Source organism: Caloenas nicobarica, chromosome 10, assembly GCF_036013445.1.
Source record: "Caloenas nicobarica isolate bCalNic1 chromosome 10, bCalNic1.hap1, whole genome shotgun sequence".
Taxonomy (NCBI): Eukaryota; Metazoa; Chordata; class Aves; order Columbiformes; family Columbidae; genus Caloenas; species Caloenas nicobarica.
The window spans coordinates 4694431-4721200 of NC_088254.1; the positions used below are offsets into that span (position 1 = coordinate 4694431).

Consider the following 26770-nt stretch of genomic DNA (forward strand, 5'->3'; position numbering starts at 1 on the left):
CTGTCCATCAAGCACAAAGAAATACTGCTTTGGTGAGTAAATCTGTGCAAACAGAGCAGGTTCTCTCCTAGCTTTCAAGTGTCATCAGCTACAGAAAAATATGGACTATAGAAAAATGACAGCATGCTAATCCCTCTTATTTTACTGTCCTGACTTCCTGCCAAACAAATGTCTCAGCTGTATAATATGAGGTAAATGTACTAATTTGCTACAGTTAGCAACATAAGACACAAGTACTGCATCTTTCCTTTGTAAATTATTAGCTTCATAATTCAGCCAAGAACAAGTTGTCAGCATTATAATATTCACATTAACATTGTGTACAGTATCTGGTGGGAAAAATGTCTCCTAATGGTTTTTAATGTCTAAAATTCTGCCAGGTTTTTGCTTTTTCATTCGATTATCTTTCCTGACCTTTTTAAAGGATTACTCGTTTGTGGAGTTTAAGAGTGCATGTCTGTGTTTTTTAGTGAAGGGTAGCCTGCCGTAGTCTGGCTATTCTCAAATCTGGAGCGCCAGCAGGGAGGGGTTCCAGTTTGCCTTGTCTGTGCAGTGAGATGGGGTGGCTGGGAGCTGCAGAGACATGCTGGGGCACACCAGTGCCAGCCCGAGGAGCAGGAACGGGCAAGCCATCATGCTTGCCTACAGCCCGGCAGTGGATGTAGATACTGACTGATCCTGCGGCTGCATCTTTGTGACCACACTAATGATTTGCATTTATTTAATAATTATAGACAGGACCGAAAACACTCCTGTTACCAAGGTTTCCCAGCACTTCCTTTTCTGAGATCCTGTGTTCAGTTTCTTACTGCTTTGCCACTTGTCATACAATTTGGATTGAAATTCTCAAGGTCTGGCATCTTCTACAGATGAAATTTTGAAAGTTTCAGACAAAATCTTCATTATTTCTGAAGAGGAGTTGGGGAAAAAAATAGTCTGTTTTGTTCGGAATTTAAAACAAAAATAATTGGTGGCCAGTTCTCTGAGAAGTCCCATGCCTTTCTGTTTTGAAGCTGGTACTTAATACTTGACAGGCAAAAATTGAGTTCTTGCTTTAAAAAAATGAAAGCAGGAAAGATGGAACCTTCTTTCATCTTACATTTGAGTTCTGTTTCTTTCGTCAGTTGTATATTTTTTGGCCAGTGATAGGGTATCACAACTATAAGGTACATTTCCATTCCTGAATGACATTGGAGATGTACTTTTGCAAACATGAAAACTTTTTCCAGATGTTGGGTTTTGGCTAGCCATACATCTGAAAACCAGAATATATTTTATAAATTATAGTTGCACGGACCACCACTTTGTTCTCTGTAGTACCCCACTGAAACTGTTTGAATAGTTTAGTGTTTTATTTGTTCTCCACTGGCCAAGAAAGAAGTCATTAAAAAGGAGTGGAGCATGAGGGCAGTCAAGGCAGAAAATCCTGAAAGGGCTGAGATGGCTGTACAGGACTTCGCAAAACATGAGGAACATTGGCAATCACAGTAACAGGAATTTCTGAAAATGGGTAAAGGTAAAAGGTAATAAAGTCTCACTGCAATTGCTATCAAAAATATGAGCAGAGTTTATTGCTGACAGTGTTGTTTTATCAGAATAACAACTTAAATTGCAAAGCAAAGTTCCAAAGTTTCCTTAGCAATGCAAATTCCAATCAGGGAAGATTACGTTTTTCCTCAAAATCACCCGTAAAGGAATTTCCATTTCTGTTAGTAGATCTACTTACATGATCTTTTCTGCTTAACTTTCGTAAGAGTCATTCAGCTGAGTACAGGCCAGCCAAGACTATGTATTCAGCCTTATCACAAGAGCTCCTTTTCTGTCAGCTCCTATAGAACTGGGTTTTTTGTCATTCTCAAAGCTGCAACAACTATGGAAGCTATAATTTCTTTTTTATCTTGGAATATAATTTGTACAACAGCTGCTAGTTTAATGACAGGGCTATTTAGCTGGTAAAATTACCTATCGGAGAAATAACTTATGTTATCCTTTTGCAATAATTTTAATTTATTTCTAACTACCAGTCAATTTCTTGGTGAATGGAAGGCAGCCAAGGTCATCCCGTGTTTCATTCTGCCCATAAATCATTAGTTTGCAACTGTCTCCTGATTTTTATTGTTATCAACAATGGCTAAACTAATGGAAATAAACATTGGATTGTATCCCAGTGGCAGATGAGTTTTAGGGCAGAGCATTCTGTACAGACAGCACTAATAGAATTGAGCAAAGTTATTGCTCCTGCATTAGACATGGGTAAGCTTCTGGATAAAATGTTCATTGATCTCTATGAAACTATGTCAATCATAGTCTGTTGCTAGACCATTAAAGGGAAGTACTATATGATTGATTGCTGAGTCCTTTCTTGAGTCTTATATGCATGTTGTGTAAAATGTCACATAGAACGGGTGGCACATTTCATAAAACCAGGTCTGTAAACGGAGTTCTTATCAAGAGCTCTGGGTAGGTCTCTGTCATTTTACCTGCTTATAAATAATCACTTAATGCATCCTTTGAGTGAGGAAGTGCAGTGCACGGATGTGCCCCATAGTTCTTTTGGGTTTGATTTCTGCCAAAATATTGCTAAGTTTATTTATATATTGCTGAGATATACACGGTTCTTAACACAGAGCTGACACCTATAAGACTTAGTTTAAACAAATCAAAGCGTCTGTATAAGTTTGTATGCTTTTTTTTCTTTACTTCCTCATTATATGCATAATGTGCTTCTTTCCTTACAGGCTGAAGGAAGGATGGTCTACCTAAAAATATGAACTGGTTTTCTCAGTACAGCCCTTCTACAGTACTCTGTATTAGAGAGGCCCAGGCCTACATTCAGATAGCTACATCAGCTCCTACTGCACATAGAAGTTTCATGTGGTTAACTTGACCCAGATTTTTTACTTAAAACGACTGTTATATTTTATACCTTTTAATGATTTATTTAACCTGTCCTGGACTGCATGACATGCAATCAAAGCAATCTCATTAACTCTTTTACACTTTAGAACTGCCTGAGGTCAGTGTTCAATATAATAATGTAATTGTGTTCAATATAATAATAATGTTCAGTAGATATAAGCACCTGCAACATAATTTGCTCACACAGTGTCTCATTGAATTACGCCCATGAGGAACACTCACTTCTCTTAGGTTTAACCTGTGTTTTCAGTAGGCTGCTTCAGTGGCCAAAACTGTATTCCAGCTTCTACAGTATCTTGGGACAATTTTCAAGTAATAATTGGAAACAATTATAAATGAATGGATCTCCTAAGCAGATGCATGCCTTTTGTGAGCAAAAAAACTCTTGTTTCTTGTTTGATTTCCTTACATTAATCCTTATGATAAATGGTGATTTTTCTCATCCCACCCAGTCCCTTTTTGAACATACTAGAGACTTAGAGAGTTTGGATTTGCGTTTGGAAGGAGTATGTTGAGTTGGGGTTTGGCTCTGTCTTATGCTTTGTGTAACAGAGTTACGGTTCAGCATCTCTGTGGAACATGTTGTATGGATCACTTTGCATTAATAACAGTGGATGTTACCATGATCACAATGAATACCCTCTTCTCTGTCAATAAAAAAAATGACAGTTACACAAACAACAGTATTTAATTCTACCTTTCCCCTGTTTTAATGACTACTTCAGGGCAAATGCAGATGGGACCTGGAAGCTGACCATCTGAGGTAATGGGAAAGTGGAAGGGAGAGCCCGTGATAACCAGCAGCAGCTGCCTGGTTTTGTAGGCGATAACATCAGTTTCTGCTGTTATCTTTCTGAAGATCTGTGTGCTATTATTCACCTTGTGCGTGATGTTTAAGTCCAGAGCACTGTGCTGCTTTACTGTGCCATAGGAATTCAGTCCTCATATCTGTTCTTGACAGTCTCGCGTTCAGTTCTGGATTTTAGACCAACCGAACTAGCTCGGTGTTACAAGCTGAAAATGAGACAAGCATGTGGATTGTGTTTGCAGCGAGCAATAAAAGAAGGTTCACATATCACTTTAAAGGTTGCAAGTCCAGCATACACTTCTCATCCTCAGACACGAGGGAAGTGTTGCAGGAGCCAAAACATCAGGTCTAGGTTTCAGTTTCTGCTAGAATGTGAGGTTCGTGCCATCTTTGGGAGCAGGTGCTTCCTCTGCTGCTGTAGGCACGAGCATCGATGTATTTCTGTCTTTCAAACATGAGATGGCAGCAAAGCCCCTTCTGCTTTTGGTATTCCCACAATTAGTAGCCGTTCACCTGAGTAACTGTGGTAGTCATGTTCTCTGTGGATTCCAGTTTCTCATGCTGTCCGTGTGGTTGGGATTCAACCAAGGTAGTGATTTTTTCCATATAGATGGGAAATGAAGAATTGTTTGGACACAGTGTAGTTGTCCAGCATGGTGATCCCAGCAGTGGTTACAGACTGCTGCTTGGTCCAGCATGCTGGGCCGAGTAGTTCATAGCTTGTTGGCAGAGCCGTATTAAACAATAAAATTTATGAACTCATCTATTAAAAACGGGATGGTGACTGGATATAGAAATGTTAAAGATTGACAATAATCTGTGGATATTTGGAAACGCTTGCTTTATTGATTGGAACATGTGAGTGGGCATTGGAAAGTCTGGCCTCTTCCTCCATTTTTGCTCTGGGTTCACTGTAGCAGGAAAGATCACCTAGTGTGCTTCCTTTTTCACATCTCTAAAATGCAGTGATTCCCTTCAAGCTTTTGATTGTTACAAGGTTCAGCCAATCTGTGTAAGTGCTTAAGCTGGTTAAATGGCGTGTGATGCAGAAATACAATTGTTGAGCTGACTTTTGGGTAGTTTTATCTACCTGAGAGGTTAACACAAAACCCACCGTCTGGGATGTGCCATGGAGGTTTCGTTGAAGGAATCGGGGAGCAGGGCTGTATTTGGACATTCGCTGATATGACCTGACTCCTCTGGCTGGCACCTTTGGTTAGGAGCAGTGAGTGTTTCATGCAGCCAGCTCTCGGCAGCTGCCAGACCTCTGTCCACTGATTTCAAGAGAGAGAAAAAGCCATGGGCTTTGTTAGATCCCTATATTAGGTGATTTGAATGTCATCTGGGAAGCTTAAACCGCCCTTTTCCTCTCCAGATTTGAATCTTGCAGTGGGCCTTCCAGTTATTGTAGTTCCTTCCCTTACACTCTGGAAAGCAGATAGTCTCCAGATGTGGCGAACGAGAATCCCTTTTTCTTTCCTCTTTTTTTCTTTCTAAAATCTGCAGAAGCTCTGTCTCGTTTCCCCTCCAGTCCGTCACACAGCTTGGAGGAACTGCTGGTGCTCTGCAGCATGCCTGGGCTTTGCACCGTGTTTGATGTGGACTGTGGTGGAACAAACTGTCCACTGACAGATTCCAAAATCTGACAGCAAGTTTGAGTCAGCATCTGAGAGGCAAGAGCCAGCACCAGATTCATTTAGCCTACATGCTGTTACACACCAGTTTTCAAGCGTCGAGGTGCTAATTGAATCTCGGTTGTAAATGCGGAGTGACAGGTGCAGTGTGGCTCGCCGTAGCACCGTGCTCTCTGATGGCTTTTCAGGCCTGGAACTGTGGGAGGCCCAGCAATGCTAAATTTGAAATGCCTTAGCCTATTACTCGCCTCATTTACTTTTCCCTCTCCGACTTTCTATAGTTAGACATGACTTGGTCACTGCTGTACTACTGATCTTAAAAAGCGTTTAAAAAAGAGAAACTCTTCCACGCAGCCCCATAGCTGTGCTTGATGGCAGAGAGGAAGGACAGTGGAATTTTGTAGTGCTTATATAAGGGTTTAACGGGTGTCTGCAGCCTTTCTAGAAAAAAATACTTTCCTTCTTGCATTGTGGAAGATCTGTGGCTGTCAAACACGACAGAAATATGCTGTGTCCATCAGTCAGGTTGTATCCGGTAGCTTCTGTCTTTTTGTCAGCTATCTTTTTTATAACACCAGTCATTGGGCAAATCCTCTCCTGACTGCAGAAAGTCATTGACTGCTGTGGCTCATACATTTGAGGTGAGTGGCCACCTTCCACAGGGTTTTCTGCACACTGTGGAGTACAGAAGATTTCAAACTGGAAGAGGACTGTAGTGTCCCTTCCCCTTGCCCACTTAGTGGGGGAGGACCATTCTGGGTACTGCTTAGAGAACCTTCCTCCACAGAAATCCTCATTACAAACTCTAGCAGATTAGCAATGTTAGTCATGAACCTAAATCCCTAGATGCATGTTAAGAGTGGTCTTCCATAAAAATTTCATTTGATTTTCTAGTTAGATCTGTTAAAATTGTCGAAAATCGTATCTTCAGGATTCAGAGATCAACAAAACAGAAGACCAGCATGAGGCCGTCATCATTTTTAGGTTATGGGAACAGTGGTCCAGCTCACATGGGCTGTGGGAGAGCATCAGCAGCTTGAACATGTATCCTGGCTCAACTGCATTTTATTTACTTTCACCAGTTTGTAGTGATTTAGTGAGAAACCGAGTAATAGGTCTCCAGCTATAGAATATAGTCTTCTGGCTATGCTTATATGACATCAGTATGTGATGCTGTTTCTTCCTCTAGTTTGAAATCAGGCAGCTGAGGGCCCACCTTGCTCAGCAGGATTTGGATCTGGCTGCAGAGAGAGAGGCTGCGCTGCAGGTCCCACATGTACTGAACAAACAGAACAGCAACAGGTACAAGGTGGTAGCAACTGAAGATTCGGATGATGAAGCCACCGAGAACATCACCGAGCTGCGACCTTCACAAGGTGAGTGCTGCCTGCGTGCTGCTACCCACTGGCACAGCTGGTCCCTTACATGGGGTTATTGAACCCACTAAATACTTTCACTCTACCGGTGAACTGATGACATTCCCTGGAGGCTGCATTTTCCCATTTTTGCGAAGAGGCTGCGTCTGCTTCGAAGTGGCAGGAGCTGTTGTATTTGCAAACAGATCCTGAACAAAACCAATACAATATTTCTGGAAGAAAATTACTATAACGTACTTATTGGTGTCCTCAGGATTATATCGATCAAAGGCTAAAGAAGCAGCAACCAAATCAGAATTGGCAAAACGATAATCACTCAGAGGTAAAAACGGGGAAAGTGAGAAGAATATTGAAAAACAGTTTCAGTCTTTGGCCACTTGCACATCTGTGATTTAGAGAGGACCCATGCGATGTGCAGCGTAGGCAGCTCCCTCGGATGCCTAAGTGCCGCCCGACTGTGGTGAAGAGCAATCCTGTGCGTGGTCTGTGAGTTGCCTGTTGGGCAGGTGTGTAGTTCAGGGCAATATCAACAGTAATATTTACCTGGATGTATTTTTATCACATAAGTGCTAAACCAGAAGTATTTTTGGAAAAGACAGGTTTTTTTCCTGTGATCTCCCAACCCTTACGATGGAGTGCGGAATGTGTCCTGGTCTCAGTAACATTTACCATAATATTCCAGAGGAGACAACCTTAGTGATATGTTAGTCTTCCTTGGGCATCTTACCTTGAATATTTTAGTAGATTAGGACTATATAAATATATTTGAATTAAAGGTTTGCATGTTTTGGTCAGACTCCTTAGAATTCAAGGCACAGAAGTACTTATTCAAAAGGTTTAAGAAAAAAAAGCTCATCCAGACATTTTCAAATGATAATCCTTTTCATTCACTACACAGTAATGGAAGCATGTAGAAATTGTTTTTGTTTTTTTCCTCTTTAATAATATCTGAGCTCTAACCGCAATTCAGCCATTAATTATTCCTGATTCGAAATTGTATTTAAAAGCAGACAGTTGAGCAGACTGCCCCCTAAAATGCATTTCCCCCTTTTTTGTAGGATTTCAGAGGTTCCCAGTGGATATATTATAATTTATGCATGTGTTCCTTGAGGGTTACATTTGGAACTGGAGAGTGTTGTGCACATTAGAAGGAGGCTTGCTGAAATTTTAGTGCTGTGGAGATTCATCTGAAAATTCTTCTATCCAAGGTATTCATTCCAACATCCAGGTTAACACAATTACTCATTATTTGTCTCTTCCTGTGAAATGCTGGCCACACATGCAACAAAGTAGACACACAATCTTCAGGATTGATTTCTGCGTTCAGATAGATTACATTATTAGAGAGATTCATGCTTTCACTGAGAAAAGACATTCAGCAAATAAGAAAACATGCATTACTTTACGTATCAGGTAAGGTGCAGTTATGCTATATTTAAACATTCGTACTGAATACACAGAGTTAATTTCCAGAGGTCATCTAAAGATACAGGAGGAAATTTTTTTGGTGCATTGTATCATATATTACATACAAAGCCTTTGTAGATGCATTGAGCACTTGTCTTCAGAAGCTAAATTCAAGTGAATCTGTTTTAACAATTGTCCTTTATGTTGAATGAGGCAGGAGTTGGACAAAAAAAAAATTCTTGTGGTCTAATAGCAAGGGGTACCCCTGTGTGGTACCCTGACAAGGGACACAGTTAAGATTGTGTGAGAAACCAGAGCCCAGCAATAACCCTGAGTGCTTTAGTTCACAATCCAGGTAACAGTCAATTGAGGCAGAGGATTTTGCATGTGATTTCCTGCATTATTTTGCAAAGCAATGAAGTAATAAGCTACCAAGGCTTTGAATCCTGTACTAGCAATGTTGACTTAGATATTGCTTCTGTGTAAGCTACAGGACTTCAAACCCTCAACTAACAGCTTGAGAAGGCAGTTACCCCTGGGGAAGAAAGACCATGAGCCAGCCCAGCCTGCTTCTTCTCCCTCCCCACCTCAACTGCGTCTTTCTTCTGCAGCTCTTCCCAACACCAGCTTGCACTCCCAGCACTATGCTGGCCCTTGCTGCAGCAGCTTTCACCATGCTCACTTTGGCATGCTGTCAGTGTTTTCTTTGTCTATACCACAGCCTTTCTGACCAATACATATATCAGCAAAACGTGACTGTTGGATGTCGGATGGAAGAAGAGCACGTCTTTAGCTGAAGGTGTCTCCATTTGCACAGTGTGGAAGGGGTATATCTAGTTGGCATAGGATCTCCCATCTCCCCACCTGCTCAGGCACGTGAAATATGCCTGAGACCTGACTCTGCAGAGCAGATGGTCGAGATGTTTCCTGCAGGTCATTTCTGTATCCTCCCGCTTCTCACATGCTGTGGTTACACTAGCCGTGCGTTCTTCGGGGCTTTCCACACCACTTGCTATGCCTGGAACAGTAAGCCACCAGTGGTTTAACTCGGGACTTTTGAGTCAAGGGTTATGTTTTGCAAGTTGCCCTCTGTGTCAGATCATGTTAGGAATTGCTTTGCATCCATTTTCTCTAAGCTGTGTTTTTGCTCCTTAAAGATTCCAAAGTGATGACTGTAGTTAATCATTCTGTGTGCCACATGGCATTCGTTAGCTTTGAAAAATGTCTGCAGTTGCCTATTACACCAAGTAGTTAGAAGAGGAGAAATAAGGGACCAGGTTGCTAATTGTGTTTAAAGAGGAGCTACAGTTCAAAGCCACAATTCAACTGTTGGGCAAAACAGGCTCTCATATGCTGTTCTCTTATGCTCTGGCAGAACAGTAACCCTGTATATATCACCTGAGGGTCGGATATGGCATAGAATGCATGTTTGTGCCAAAATTTGTCAGCCTTCAAAAAATCAACATCTTCAGAAAGCCCTGAGTTCTGCCAAACCAGCAAGCTTGAGTTGGCTAGAGAACATGCTGCATGAGAAAATGGGATATTCCATCTCAAGCTAATCTTATTTCCCCCATCTATATTGAACAATGGAAACATTGAGAACAGAATACTTTACCACAAAGGGGTTATGGAATAAGAAGGCATTCAGACTTTTTACTCATTTCCCTACCTGGGAGTTTTATGGGATAGTGCATAAGTTAAAGCTCCTCAGGGGCAGCTGTAGCTTGTACTCTAGTATTTACTCTGGATTTTGTGCAACCATTTACTACACTGTTCAGTAAAGTCAGTCAGGTAACCCCAGCATCACATGGTGCACGCAGCACCTCAGGGAATTTGTGTGACCTGCACCAGAAGAGTGCTGTGTGTGCTGGCTGATTTGGTGGCTTTCAGTACGTGTTTTCACCCCGTTTTTTCTCTCTGCAGATCTCTTTGTGTCTGAAGTGCGTTAATTGCTAGTATGAGACTGGGAGAGGCAAAAGCTCTAGTCAGATGTTGGTTGGGCTCTGAAAGTGTCCCATAACTCCTCAGCTAATATTCCGTGCCTCTTCTTGAAGGACCACTTCTTGAGGCAGTACAGCTGTAAACTGATCGTTCCTGTGCTAATTCTCTGAATAATGAGATGGTTGCTGCCTCACATGCTTCTTTCTCCCCAGAGTAGTTCACCAAGAGACCTCCTAACATATCAGGAATAACTCTGTGGAAAATGTATGGCTGTATGGTATTTTCTAATTAATTTGCCTAAGGTGCAGGAAATTTTTCACCTTTAGTTTGCTTGGAATAGAAGTTTTAGTTGTCTTGCCAAAAAAATTGATCTCCAGAGTGGACAAACGTGAAGGCTAAAACACAGGCTTCAGCATGCAAGTCGCAGGGCGCCATTAGCAACAGGAAAGATGATGGACTCACGGGAAGGGCAGGACTCCAGGAGCTAGAAACCCAGCGCAAAGCTGGGACATGTGCTGTGCTGTGAGCACTTTACTTGGCTTCTCTGCCTCAGTTTGTAAAGAGCTTAGGGTGAAAGCCATTGCATCTGAATGCACAGCAGCATCGCTAATGACTCTCAGGACCACTGTGGTCAGCCTTTCTCTAAGAGTGAGAGAAATATCCTAAGTGCTGTTATCTCCTTTCTTCTTCCTAGAGATGGTTACCATTTGACATAATGGCAAATATTATCCTATCTGTTCATCTCTAAATTACAAATTAAGTTTTTCCCCTTTCTGAGTTCTTACCTCGTACAGTATTTAACCGGTCATGGTCAGAATAACATCTAATGTTTTCTGTTCCTGCACAAATCATTTTTAGTGTTTGGTATACAAAGTTCCAGGCTTCAGGGAATGCCAGGTTCACAGTGCCCCATATAGCCATTAATACTTCCTTCCAAAATTTATTATTCTTTAATCTCCCCCATAATATATGAATTACAGTCCCTAGTGGAAATTCCATATTTTCCTGCATATATCATTTTAGTTTTTGAAATTCTACAGTACTGCCATAGTTTAAGATTAATATGCCACCCTTCTGTTCCTTTGAGCAAGAACCCAATCCTAGCTCTGTTACTTTGTATTGCAGAAACCTTATTTTACCTATTCTGAGTCAAATTTCCATTTTTATGGGGTTAGCAGTAAGTCTTTTGCTTTGGGGGACTGCTGCAATTTATTATCATGCTTGGGGAAAAGTAAAGCTTGCTCTCCCCATAGATACCCACTGTTTTGTAAGTGAAGAAAGTAGGATATTAGGAGGGGAATGTGAAAAATTCTGGAGCTTCAGAGGTTTTCCCTTAAGGTTATTCATAAGCTGTCTGAGAAGGCAAAGCAGGGCACTGGAAGGGATTTTGTCAGTTGTTCCTTGCAAGGCAGTCTGAGCTGGTTGAACACTTCTAAACTCTAAGCCAATTCCTTTGGTGATCATCTGTTAGTGCTCTAAGAGAGCCCTGTTACTCAGAACAATAGATAAAAAATAGTTTATGGTTATTTTCAAATGTTGAAATGTATCTGCTTTGAAGCCTGCTCCTGGAAATGCTTATATCTTAAGCACACTCGGCTTCCTGGTTAAACTCTGTGGATCTGTGGAAGAGGGAGGATTTGGCTTCTCTGTAGGTGCCTCTTTCAGGCTTTGTGGTTCTCTGTGCACTGATCATCCAGGCAGGAATCAAAGGAGTTAAACCTTAAGAAACACTTACATAAATGTGTGTGTAGTTAGTGGAGTTAGGCTCTTGAATTTCATATTCACCAAATGGGCGTGGTAGAAACTTTTCACTTCCAGAAGCGGTGAGCATACAGTCACGGATGTGAGGCTGAAGTTGTCTCCCATCACTAATGTGCAGAGGTGTGAAGACATTGCTGAGAGGTAAAGGAACACAGAACTGGATTGTTTTCCACTGTCCAAGCATGCAACCCCTTTCATAATAACCCCTTTCATAAACAGATCGTGCTCCATATGACAGCAGTGATGTGTTGTGCCCTCTGCCGCCATTATAACATCGTTCCAGTATCTCACTTTTCTAAATTATTAGAAATATTTTTCTGATTCCCAGTCTACATTTATTTTTTGCCAGTTTATAAGAATATGTTCTTGAATTTTTTTTATTTTAATCTTTTGTTTAAATAATTCTTCTCTTTCCCTGATGTTTACCCAGCAAATTATTGTTTTGTTGGTAGCCGTAGTCTTTCTCAGCCTTTGTTTTTCTAGGCTCAAGGAATGTGGCTGTTTTGCAGAGACAGACCCAAGTTCCTCTGTGTTTGCTTCAGGCTGACTGTAACAAGTCAACTCAGATGTGAATCTGCCGATCCACATTCATAGAGAACAAGGCTGGAAAGAGCACTGAGAGGTCCCCCAGGCCATCCTCTACCCAAAGCCACCAGCCATGCTGGCCCTCAGATGTCTTGCATCTCAGCTGTGCTCAACTCAGCACAAAGTGCTCTTGCTGCATGATCTGCTGAAGTGAGGGCCATAACCACCCAGTTTGTTGTCACTTAAGGATTTTGGTTTTGTTCCATATCCCAGAGTTTCTTTCTGCACAATGACTTCCATCTCAGGTTGATGTCTTTATTAGAGCCAGGCTGAATCTGTTGCTCTGTTTTCTGTGCACTCTAACTCTGACAGTTCCTCTCAAGGTGGGGATTATCCATGTGCTCAGGCATCTGTGCAAGGTCTGCATATCCGTGTGAATGGAGCGGTTGTGTGAGTACTGCAGTTTGCACTAATGTGGCAATCTGCCTTCTGCCTTTCCCTTTCTGCCGGAAAGTGCCAGCTGGCTGTTCATGTTTCCTGTTGGTACAAACGTTCTGTGTTGCTAGAGGGAAAAGGAGAGAGACCTTCTAGGGCCAGCAAAGCAGAGGGGAAAAACTCTGCTCAGGTCATCTTGCGTAAGACCAGAAAGGTGAACTAGGCAGTACAGTACAGCCTAGGGAGCATGCATGTGCCTTCATAAATGAATTTACAGGTGAGCAGTGAGCTATACTTGGACTATTGAGAAGAGGAGGTGAGGTCTGGCTGAGAATTTGGTGGTGGTGAAGTTCAGATGGCCAAGGTCAGCCAGATCTGGGATGCCAGGGATTACATGGCAATCTGCAGGGGAAAACTCCCTGGGAAGGTTACAGCTTCGGTGGGGAATTTTCCCCCGTGGATTGCCAGTCTGCTCCCAGAAACGCCTATAGATGCACTGGTTTGTGTACATTCTGTCTTCCTTTCCTGCTGCACTGCAGTGTCACACTAAAGCTATGTTCTTTCCCTGCAAAGTCAGGCTGTGGCAGTGTTATTGGCTAGTGTCAGAGCAGCAGAGCTGTCATCACTGTTTCTTATTTCTAGAAGCGTTTAGGGGGTGATAACCTGATCGTATAATTTGTGCCTTGAAAAATCTCCCTGCTCAGTGTATCTTAGTGGTTTTTATTGCAAAGTGTATTTTATCCTACTTTTCTTTCTTAAATGCTTCTAAGCGCTAGTAGTACTTTAAGGAGAAGACGCAAGTGTCAGCAGCGATGGAGATGAAAGATCCTAGTAAAGATTGCTTTCTGGAAGAAAGTCAGGGTAAGACATTACTCTACTCTGAGGACTCACATCTTCAGTGGGAGGCTACACAGCAGAAAAAATAACCTTCTAGTTGAGAAAATTCAGCTTTGAGAGACAGAAGACAGTACAATCAATGGCAATAAAAATATGAAGTAAACTACTTCAATAATGAAATATTTCAAAAGAAATCCATTTTGTGAGGTCTCTAATCTAAAAGATGTGCAAATGGTATTTATTGTATGCAGGGGTGTTGCAGACTCATTGACTGAAGTCATTGATGAAACAATTAAAGGTCACCATTGAGGGGTTACAGAACTGAAAGAGAGATCTGCCTTGTGTGGAATGTCATTTGTGTGTTTCACTGAATTTACTAGGTTTTTATAGGGCCAGGAGAGAGAGATTACAGCGTAGTCTCTTGGGTTGAATGAGATTATATGGCACTGTACTCTAAATAGTTTATTACACCCTGAACCATTGTAGCGTGTATTCTGAATCTTGCAGGAAAAGAACACACAGATCATTTGAAAAACCTTCATCAGACAAAATCCAGTAGCTGTCAGACAGATCCTGACCAAGAACCGCTTTCCAGGGAAGGTTGTAGAACCATCCTCATTCACCACAGATTTAGGATGGGCTTTCACGTGGGCAAGAGCTGCCTCGCTCTTCCCATTCTACTTCTCAACTCACAGCTGTTGGATCTGCATCACCAGATTTGTCACCAGATTTCCTGGGGTAAAGGCTTTCGTTCCTCCTGGTGTATCTAGCAAGAGGATCCCGATCACCATCCCTAGAACAATTCCTAAGGTTGCCATTTCCAGGGGAAAGAGGAGGGAAATGCTTTTTCTTTCTACTTACTGCCAGTTCCTTAGTTTTCTGTGAATACCATTTGGGCATCATTATGGCTAAGGACTTTTAAATGGAAAGTTTCTCTTCTGGAAAAGGAAGTGCAGGTAGCATTGCCGTCTGTTTGAAGACATGAATTTATTTCTAGGAAAGGAGGAAAATGAAATTTTCTGGATCCTGAGAATTCCAAGGTGTCAGAAATAAGGAAAAAAATGTTTGAAATAAACAGGGAAACTATGAAGAATATAGTATTTCTTAAGACAACTCCCTTTCTGGAGCTGAAACTAAAAGACACTGACAGCAGAAAACACTATGGAGAATTTAAATAATAAAAGCAATCTGCCCTCTTGAAAAAGCTGGACTCCCCTACTTAGCTGTACAGACTTTCTATGTGCCACCAGCTGCAGATGTATTTGTACTCCTGATGCCATTTGACTGCACATACCGAACAGTGGGGACCTCATCTCATTGTAAATCACTTGAGCAGTGATCCACAGTAGTGTGCTGTGCTTTCTATCTGTGTATACATTTTATGTGCACAAATAGTTGCTTTGAGTTGTGTATTTGTGACATTTTGTTTAAACTCCCTGCTTTCAGCAGTGTAGAATATAATGAGAGATAACTGGAATTGTTTAGAGCCTTTTATGCCCAAAGCACCTGAGACTCCCATATGACTAAGATGAGTTTGTTTAAATGTAATGATGTTGAAATATTTATTTTGTTGTTGTTATTCCATTGCTCTTTATTGGTCTTTATTTGTAAGAAAATATTCAAGGTAAAGATATATATATATGTGTATTTTATATTTTACATACACATGCATGTGTGTATATATTTATACATACATATTTTCTTTCTAGATAAATAGCTAAGCAGTGTAAACCAATGTGATGAATAAGGCCACCACACGATCCCAAGAAGGTAGGCAGTGAGGCAGCTCTCCCGGCACGCTGCGCGAGTGCTCGCACGCCAGCCAGGACAGTCCGTGACCTTTCCTTGCCACTCCAAGGCAGCTCAGTGAGCGCTTTATGGGGTTTCCTTGTCAGGCGTTCAGCTGTGTAGTCTGGGTCTCTTTGCTAAATTGGTTTGAAAGCAGCTGATTGGTTTGAAAATAGTGCCCTGGTACATTATGTTAGTTGATAGGCAGGTGGCCAGGGCAGAAGATGTATGCAATCCTAAAGACTTGATTTGAGCCTTGCCATAAAACATGAAAAGCAGGCGATTTAACTTTTCCAAGGTTGGTTTTTTTCTTTCAGTGCAAACCATCTTGGCGTTTGGGGCAGACTTGAATGAGAGCCAAAGAGAATGAGAGCACCGAGTGTGGCCCTGCGCTTTTGGCAGGTGATGAGGAGCGGCAGCCCCACGCGCAGAACATGTCCTCACCCAGGCCGAACTGGAGTTCTGGTTTCCTCATTTCTTGGCTTAGAATTAGGCTCTAGGCTAAATATGAGGAAAGTGCATTACCAGAAATACAGTTACGTAGGTATTTTCTGACTGTTACTGAAGTTCCATGCCTGAACAAGAACCTGCATCTATATGGGCTGGCAGGTTTGGTGGCATTTAGAGTATAAATGATGCACGATTGAAATGAAGTGTATTTTAGTAGCAGATAGCTGAAAAGCCTTGCAATGTACTCCTAATTCAGCGGCATTGCCTTGAGCTACTCTGAGGCCTCTTTTTTAAACTCAGACATTAGCACAAAGCACACCTCTGACTGCAGGCATTTAAAGATCAACAAGGGCCAAAAAAGCTTTTAAGATCCAATGAAACCAGGAAAACAACCATGTTGCCTTTCAGTGTCAGGTTAGATTGCTTTCTTATGAGTGCAGCTATTTCAGGTACAGAGTGCTTAGTGGTTTGGGTCTTGTTGTGTGGAGAAAGTGTTCCCCAGAAAACATCTGTTTCTTTCACCTGCAAACCGCAATGTGCTGTGAAAAGGCAGGACTGTAGCCACAGGGACCCAGGGGGCCGAAGGAAATCTGGCTCAAAGGGATGAGCATGGTTTTCTGAAACATGGTATCAAAAAGAGCACTTAAAAGGAGAGAATGCTTTTAGAGTGCTCCATACGCTGCAAATTGGGCAGGTCAGGTTGCTTGGAAGCCTCAAATTCTTCCTGGATTGCCAATACCATTTCCTTAGCAGCAATATTTGCATTCTGCTCAGAATTGCACAAGAAGAGTCTGTTGTTTTCTTTTTCAGTGACTGTAAAATGTTCACCTTTTCTGTAAGAGAACAGGAAATCCCACTGTCACCTGCAGCTTCTAAGATCTGTACATGCAGTATAGCTGCTGCTTTCCCTTTTGTGTTCGTGTCTTCATTTTTATCTTACCATTATTGAAGTTCAGGTGTAGCTCTCATGTATGTTTTACAAGTGTAACCTTGTAAACAAGTGTATGTAAACAAGTGTAAACCTTGTTACAAGTGTAACCACACCCTTGACTTGTAAAAATCTTTATAGCACATTATAAGCAAACAGATAATGTAATGTTAATATTATGCTATATATTACAAGTGTATACGTAATGTACGATAAAAAAACCTCTTTTTATTCCTTTCGAATGAAAAAAAAAAAAAGACATTATTTTAGAAGTAGGGATTTACTCATTAAAACTACCGGGATTTACCACTGCTAGAGAGCTGGCTTGCCTGGCTCTGGTTTTGGTTTTCCACAGCGGTGCTTGTGCTGAGCTGGAGAGGCATTTCTACTTGTTTTGGTAAACTTGTTGTGTGGCTTTTATTGGCCATGTCATCCAAGGTAGAACAGGGGACGTTCTAGCTGTTCTTCTGGAAGCATGCTGGATATTGTTTCCTCTTTGTTAAAGTCATGGGGTGGAATTTCAACAATTTAATCAAATGGGCTTCTAATGGCTGCCTTTTTTTTTTTTTCCAGAAGACGACATGAATAATTACATCAGTCGGTACTACAGTGAGCCTAGCAGTGGTAAGTCTTTCTTGAAAGTGTCAATGTGAACATTTTTGCATTGTGCTGTGTGCTGTAAACCAGATGTGACTGGCCAGTGATGTCGGTCTGTCCTGGAGATGAAACCCACTGTGGCTTCTCTTGGTTTGCACTGTGGAAGTATGTGCACAAATAGTAATTCCCTAAAGGTGAAGGGCCCCCAGTTTCCCCCTGCTGAGGGCACTCGGAGCAGTCTGGGGATCCGGGAGAAGTTAGTTCCCCCAGCTGGGCTGCCCAGGCCGCGGAGCAGCTCAAATGGGCCCGAGAAGGAAGAGCGTGGACAGAAGTGGGGAGGTGGCCGAGCCCAGCGCCGTGCGGGGAACCTGCCGGGAAGGGACACGGTGCTGAGAAGTGGCCCGAGGCTGGGCTGCCGAGGGGCGGCCCCGGCAGGTGTCGTGCCGCCGCGGTGCGCTCTGTGCGCCCGGCGGGGGCTGCGCAGCCACCCACGGAGGGGTCGTGCTCTGCAGGGCTGGGTGGGGGCAAACACACCCCTCCTTATCTATATAACGTTGCATATGATAGATAAATATTTTTTAAAGTGTTCGTATAGACATACTGTATTATTATAGATATACCTCCCCATATATACATCCCCATATATACACAGGGATATATAAAAAAATTACGGGTGTGTCTGCATATGCACGTAAGTATAATATAGATAAAATACTTATGTGTGTGTGCACGTATAAGTGTAATGTATTGTATGCGTACATCCCACATATATACACACAAACCCACATATACATACATATATATTCAAGGACATAAGTAAGAATATAGACATAATTTTGTACATATATGTATGTAATGTACCAGATATGTGTCCCCAAACATACGTACATGCCAATATATATATGAGGAGATTTATATACATATTATGGTATATGTGTGACTGTATATATACATAAAGATATATGAACATGTCTCTATACATATAAAATTGTATGATAGGCTGTGTCTGTGCATATACATAGAAATTGTATATAAATATATAAACATATATAAAGATAGATGCAGCAGGGTGGGGTGTGTGAGAAGGAGAGATGGTCTCTGAATATATGTGTATATATTATAGATGTTTAAAATGTATCTATGTACATGTATAATGTATTATATATTTATCTCCCCACATACATATACACGCACATGGAGATATATACATATAAAGATGTATATGTGACATAAGAATAAATAAAAGTGTGTGTAAGTGTATGGGTTGTAAATATATATATGTATATTCCTGTAGGTACATCCCTACATTGATATACATGGGGAAATATACATATGCTTATTAAAGGTATCTTCTGGTTTTCATATGTATATATAAAATATGTGTGTGACAGTCTGTGTATATACATACAGATTTTTTATGTATTCTGTATTATACACAAAATGAATGTATGTATATGTGCATGTGTATATATACATAGATATAGCCTTATTTATATATATCCCCATGTAATACATGGAGTTATGTATTTATATGATCGGGTATGCATATGTGCGTATACACGTACACATTACAAGTGTGATGGGAGCGGCTGAGGGAGCTGGGGGTTCAGCCTGGAGAACAGGAGCTGAGGGGAGACCTCCTGATCTCTGAACTGCCTGAAAGGAGCTTGGAGCCAGGGGGGGTCGGGCTCTGCTCCCCGGGAACAAGCGCCAGGACCAGAGGAAACGGCCTCAAGTTGCGCCAGGGGAGGCTGAGGTTGGATCTGGGGAACAATTTCTTCCCCAAAGGGCTGTGGGGCATTGGAACAGGCTGCCCAGGGCAGTGCTGGAGTCACCATCCCTGGAGGGGTTGGACAGACGGACATGAGGTTCTCAGGGACATGGGGCAGTGCCAGGGCTGGGTTATGGGTGGACTCGATGATCTCAAGGGGCTCTTCCAACCAAAGTGGTTCTATATGAATATATGTCTATGTATGTTTCTATATATGTAAATATCTACAAAGGTGTTTGTCTGTGTTTGTGTATATACATACATATTTGATATGTATTATATATAAAATACAAATGTGTGTGCATATGTAGATAAAAGGTGTCATCTATCTATATCTGTAGGTATGGATATAGATATTTATATAAAAATATATGTCTGTCTGTGTACACACATGTAAGTCTACGTAAAGATACATAAAGGCCTGGGTGTACGTGTGTATAACCACATATACATAGGTATGTTATTATATATAATAAATATATATTAAAAGGTGTGTGACTATATACTTACAGATTTTACATGTATTCTATACTATGTATATAGTGTATTTATACAAATATAGGTATAATGTACATGTCTATCCCTAGAAACTGTGTATATACATATTTTGTATTAATTGTGTAATATATATATATAAAAAGTGTGTGTGTGAGTGACTGGAAATACATATATTTTAATATGTATAGTATGTATTACGTATAATTTGGATATATCCCTGTGTGTATGTATATCATGGAATAGTATAATGTATTATATCTATATCCCTATATATAAATTGCCCATGTATACATACACACAGAGAAAAAGAGGAGAGGTGAGAGTGTGTCTGTATATATTTGATCTAAAAATAGATAATTGTATACATTTTAAAAGCGGGTGTGTGAGAGAGCCTGTGTCTGTATATATACATATCTCTTTTATCTGTATTATGTATTATCTGTATTATTTAATCTGTATAATGTATAGATTTTATATATAAACTGTGTGTGTGTGTATATACACATGTAGGTACATGGTATTTTATATATACATATATCCCTATACATCCCCCATTAATGTCTGTACATAAAAAGATATTTATGTGTGTGTGTATACAGACATACAAAAAGACAGATAAAGATATGCCTGTAGCTACACAGGTATTTTATATAGGTATAAATATATATGAAGATGTATCTATGTGGGTGGGTATCACAGAATAGTTTGGTTTGGAAGGGACCTTGGGTATGTGAGAGCCTGTGTATATACATATCTATTATATATTTGAAAATACATGAGAGTGTATATATACATATATATGCATTATGTAGAATATTTATAAAATGTGTGTACATATATAGGTATAATATATTATAAATGAGGATACGTACATACACACAGATGTTCTCTATAAATTTGGATAAATGTATATATAAAGATATGTATATGTGTGTATATAAAATCTGTATATATGTGTGTTGAAGATTGTGTATCCATACACACATAAATTATATATATTTCTATTTTTTAAAATATGCATGTACACATATTAGTATACAGTATTATTTTTGTGTATATCCCTCTATATACATTCCCATTATATACATGGCTATATATAAATATGTATGAATAGGTGTATGTATTTAAATAGATAGATGAAAAGGAGGGGGAGATATGGGTGACTGTGTCTCTGTATGTACATATAATTTTGTGTGTGTTCACGTATAGGTATATTTTTTACATATATCTCTATATATACGTTCTTCATGTATATACACAGTGAGATATATAAAGGTAAGCACTATATATATTATGATTTATACATGGGGCAGGTATACACACACATATTCTCCATATCTAGATGGATAAATCTTTATATAAAGATTATTTGTATATTAAATAGAGGCTGGGGGTTGAGAGAGAGACTGTGAAAATATACAATATGTATGTGTCTGCACAAATGTATATATATGGTGTTATTTGTAGATGTATATCCCGCTGTGTACATCCTTATCATTTATTTGGGAGATGTTTAAAACAGTGTATCTCTGTGTTTGTGTGCGTCCATATATATATGCACACACATATATTATTTGAGAGGTATCATATGACATGGATAAGTCTGCGTGTGTGTTCATGTATAATGTATTGTGTACGTATGTCCCTATACCCACCTTTCCCGTGTACGTAGCAGCGGCCCCGGGGTTGGGCCGGGGCTCAGGAGGGGGTTTCCCAGGAGAGGCCTCGGCTGGACCGGCCCCAGCAGCTCCCACCGACCCGACCTGACCCCACCCGACCCGACCCCGCGGGACACGGCGCAGGGAGAGAGAGCGAGACACAGACAGAGCGAGCGGCTGCGCCCTCCTGAGAGACATCGACTCACAGGGAGTTAGCGATAAACGTGTGTGTGTGACACAGCACACCTGTGTTCCTGTCAAAGATAGATAATGGTATGTATTTACGAGGGGGACTGTATATTATATAGTATATGTATTGTCTGTGTGTACATACATATGTATACTGTATTATATAGGGGGCTCCTAACACACACACTCTTCCCATATCTGTATGGATAAATCTATAAATACTATGTGCACATAAAACATGTGTGAGAGAGACTGTGTATAGGCACATACACACATATATATTGTATAGAATATGTGTATGCGCATATATATGTATAGGTATATGGCATTATTTGTAGCTCTATATATTTCTCTATTCATCCCTATTATAGACATGGCAATCTATATAAAGATATGTGTGCGTATACAGCTATGTAAATAAAGGGGGGGGGGTGTGATCCTGTATAGGTATAATGGATTTTTAATATATAGTCCATAAATAAATATACACACGCAAATATATATATAAATAAAGGTAGGAGGGGTGTGTATTCTGTTTACTGACAGATAATTACATGTTTTTGAAGGAGGGACTATGTACTATATAGTGTGTGTGTATATATAATGTCCGTACATTTATATGTGTAATGTATTATACATGGGGGACCATGTACTACTGTGTGTGTGTATATGTAGAGACCTACACTTTATATAGCTATAATTATACATGAGCTTCATAGATACACACACATATTCCCCATATCTATATGGCTAAATCTTCATATAAAGATGATGTGTATGTAAAATGGGGGGGCTGTGGGGTGTGTGAGAGACTGTCTATATACCTAGGTATTATATATAATATGTGTGTGTGCACATATATAAAAGTATATGGCATTACATATAGATGTATATACAACCCCACAATATATTTTGAGATTTATAAAAAGGGGGGGAAGGTGTCCGTACTTGTGTATATAAATTAAAAGCTGTTTAAATAGGGGCTGATATGCATTCCCCAGATACATACACACAGTGAAATATAGATATATTTATTTATATTTATTTTTATGTTAAAGGTAAGCATATGTCTATGTGAGAGAGAGCAAGAATGTGTGTGTATTGTATTTAAAGAGAATTATATGTATTTAAAGTGGGGGGGACTATGTACTCTGTGTATATACTTACAAAGTGTTTGTACAAATATAACTATAATGTATTGTACATGGTGTGCATATATACATACACATAAATATATTTCCCATATCTATATGGATAAATCTCTGTATAAAGATTGTGTATATAAAATGGGAGAGGTGTATGTGAGAATATGTATATACACCTGTTCTTTATAGAATATGTACACACATATAGGTATATGGTATTGCATATAGATGTGTATTCCTCTGTATACATCCCCATAATATATTTGGAGATCTGTAGAAAGGTGTATCTTTAGATGATGTTTGTGTATATAATTTAAAATAAATAAAGGGAGGGAATGTTCATGTATATCCCTATATGCATTACCTAGATATATACATACACTGATACAAATTATATATAAAGGTAAATATATGTGCATATGTGTTCTATTTAAACATAGAGAATTTTATGTTTTTAAAGCGGGGGCTATGTATTACAGAGTATATGTATCAAACGTCTGTGTGTATACAAGTATGTATACTGTAGTCTATATGAGGCTCCTTATACACACACTCCCTGTATCTATATGACTAAATCTGTATGTAAAGTTTATCTGTATATAAAATGGGAAAGGGAGTGTGTGAGAGATTATATATACCTATGTATTACATATAATGTGTGTGTGTGTGTAAACCCATATATAATTGTATGTGTATAATATGTATTACATAATAAGTATTACATATAATATGGATGTGTATGTGTTTGTGTATAGGTATAATGTATATAATACGTATATTACTGAGTGAGCATATGTTTTCCATGTAAAGACAGATAATTATATGTATTTTAAGAGAAGACTATATTATATAGTATATGTATCAAATGTCTGTGTGTATGTATACTGTACAATATATGGGATGGATGCACACCCACCCCCCCCCCAAACTTCCCACTCATATCTATATGGAGAAATCTATATATAAATTTTGTGTGTATATAAAATATGTGTGTGAGTGACTGTATAGAGACACACACATACATATATGGTACTGAATAGTGGGGCACATATATATATATATATATATGTATAGGGTATTACTTATAGATGTATATCCCTCTGTGTTAATCCCCATTAACCAATTGGTGATGTACATGAAGATTGTGTGTCTATAAACATATCTATATAAAGGGGGTCGTGTTCATGTATAGGTATAATGTAATATTTTTTATATATATCTCTCTCTCTCTCTCTCCCTCCCCCCCCCCCCCCCCCAAAGTATATACATACACAGAAATATATTCATTTATAAAGATGGAGATTCTGTTTACCAATAGATAATTATATGTCTTTAAAGAGAGGACTATGTACTATATAGTGTATGTGTGTACACACATACATTCCCCACATCTATATGGATAAAGCTATATATAAAGATTATGTGTATATAAAAGGGCAGGGGTTAGAGAGACTGTGTATATACATCTGTGTATTTTATATAATGTGTGTGTGTGTGCACATATATAGGCAAATGGTATTATTTATATCTGTATATCTCTCTATAAACGTATAGAGATCTACAAAAAGGGGTGTGTATCTACACGCGTGTGAGTAGAATTTAAAAAGCAGTATAATGAGGCATCTGTTTATGTATAGGAATTATGTATTATATTTGTATATCCCTATACATATATACATACACACAGATATATAATAAACAGGACAGGTTTGTGTGTGTTTATATTCTGTTTCTACACTAGATAATTACAGGTAAGTATCACAGATACACACACTCACACCCAGAAACACACAGGCACGCAGACATGCACGCACGCACACAAACATGCACAGAGGCACACTCATGCAAACAGGCACGTGCACACACAGACTTGCAGACACATCCACTCCATAGACACACATACGTGCAAACAGAAACACAAACACACATGCACGCGCACACACCCCCCCCCAGATGCACATACAGTGACATATACACTCACATGCACACACGAGACAGATACAGATACATACAAACATGCACAGACACACATGCACACATTGACACACACACGCACACACAGCCGCACAGACTCTCAGACACACTTGCATACACACAGGAACACAGACGTGTGCACACAGATGCTCAGAGACATACAGAGACATAGGCCCACAGACACATACATACACACACACATGCAGAGACACACCAACACATACAGACACACACACACGTGCACAGACACACACAGATTAGCAGAGACACAGGCATATACACACACATGCAGACACATAGGAGCACACACGCAGACACAGGCACATGCACACACACTCAGAAACACTTGCACACACACAAGCTCAGAGATAGACACACACATACATGCATACACAGTCAGATACACACTCAGATGTGCAGACACACACACTTACACCTGGACACACACGGGTACACACCCAGACACAAACACACTCGGACGCACAGTCACACACTTGCACACATACATGCATGTACAGAAGCACACACACTTGCACTTACAGATGCGTACATACACACAGTCACACTCACCAACACATACATGCAGATTCACACACAGACTCAGATACACATTCAGACACAGATGCGCAGACACACACACGCACAGACACCTGCACGCAGAAACAGACAGTCACTCATGCAGACACACACAGGTGCACACACAGTCCCTCATGCACAGATACACTCTCACACACTGACATATAGATGCAGACTGGCACACACATGCACATACAGATCCACACACACTTGGACACCCTTGCACACATCCATGCAAATTCACACACATGCACAGACTCACAGACACACTTGCATATACAGACGCACACAGATTCACACAGACACTCGTAGACACACATGCATACACAGATTTACAGGTGCACATGCACAGATTCACATGCACAGAAACACGCATACACTTGCACACACACAGTCACACACATGCATTGACACAGGCACAGAGAGATACGCAGATACACACACAGATGCACACTCAGACACCCTTGCACACACATGGGAATGCAAAAATGCACACAAACACTCACAGACACACATGCACACAGACATACTCATGCACAGACATGCGCACACACTTGCACAGACTTGCAGACACGCACAGAGACACACACTTGCACCCAGACACACACGCAAATACATACACAGAAACGCAGACGCACATGTACAGACATGCACTGACACAGAGATATACACATATACGTAGACACGCATACACAGACACACCCAGATGCACACGCAGACAGAAGCACATGCGCAGAGTCATGCCCTTGCACAACCAGACACAGACGCGCAGACAAACACACACAAACACATGCACACATAGAAATGCATACACGCAGAGATACATGCACAGAGACAGACCTGCAGACGCACACAGATGCAAAGGCATGCGGACACACAGACATGCTGACACACAGACATGCATACAGAGACAGAAGATGCACACACACATCCATGCCCACATACAGACTTGCACGCAGGCACAAACACGCACTCACAAACCTACGCACACAGACTGACACATGCAGATGCATGCACACAGCTAAGCACACACATAAGACATGCATACAGACATCCACACACATACATATGCAAACACACAGATGTGCAGGCATGCAGACACACAATCACGCACACCCAGACACACACAGAGAAATGCATGCAGATGCACAGGAACACAGACACACACACAGATGTGCAGACAAAGAAATTGCATGCAGACAGGCACAAATAGACACACAGATATGCACGCACGCCCACAGACATGCAGACAGACACACCAAAAAATGTGTAGATCTAGACACAAGGGGGGGTATGTATTTTATATCATGTACACACATTTGGAGGTATGTTACATTATTTCTACAGCTATATGCCTATTTTACGTAGAGAGAGAGGCGCTATCTCTCTCCATGAAGATGTATCTATACATGTGTATATTAATAAAACTATATAAATAAAAGGGGACACGTGCCATACGTAGCTATTTTGTAACACAATGGTTTCACTCCCACCACCTCAGCTGCCCTCCCTGTCCTGGTTGGGCCCTCCTGCCTGGTGGGTCACTCAAGCTG

The 26770-nt window shown here is 40.4% G+C and overlaps 1 protein-coding gene across 2 annotated transcripts in view; it reads left to right on the plus strand.

The window, feature by feature from the left end:
* The window catches only part of TMEM266 (transmembrane protein 266), a 92763-nt gene that overhangs the window by 64866 nt on the left and 1127 nt on the right, over positions 1-26770 (plus strand). For both annotated transcript variants that reach the window (XM_065642148.1, XM_065642149.1), the window contains 2 exons: positions 6551-6737; positions 17383-17433. In XM_065642148.1, the coding sequence (XP_065498220.1) occupies positions 6551-6737; positions 17383-17433 (238 nt within the window). The remainder of the gene's footprint in view (positions 1-6550; positions 6738-17382; positions 17434-26770) is intronic.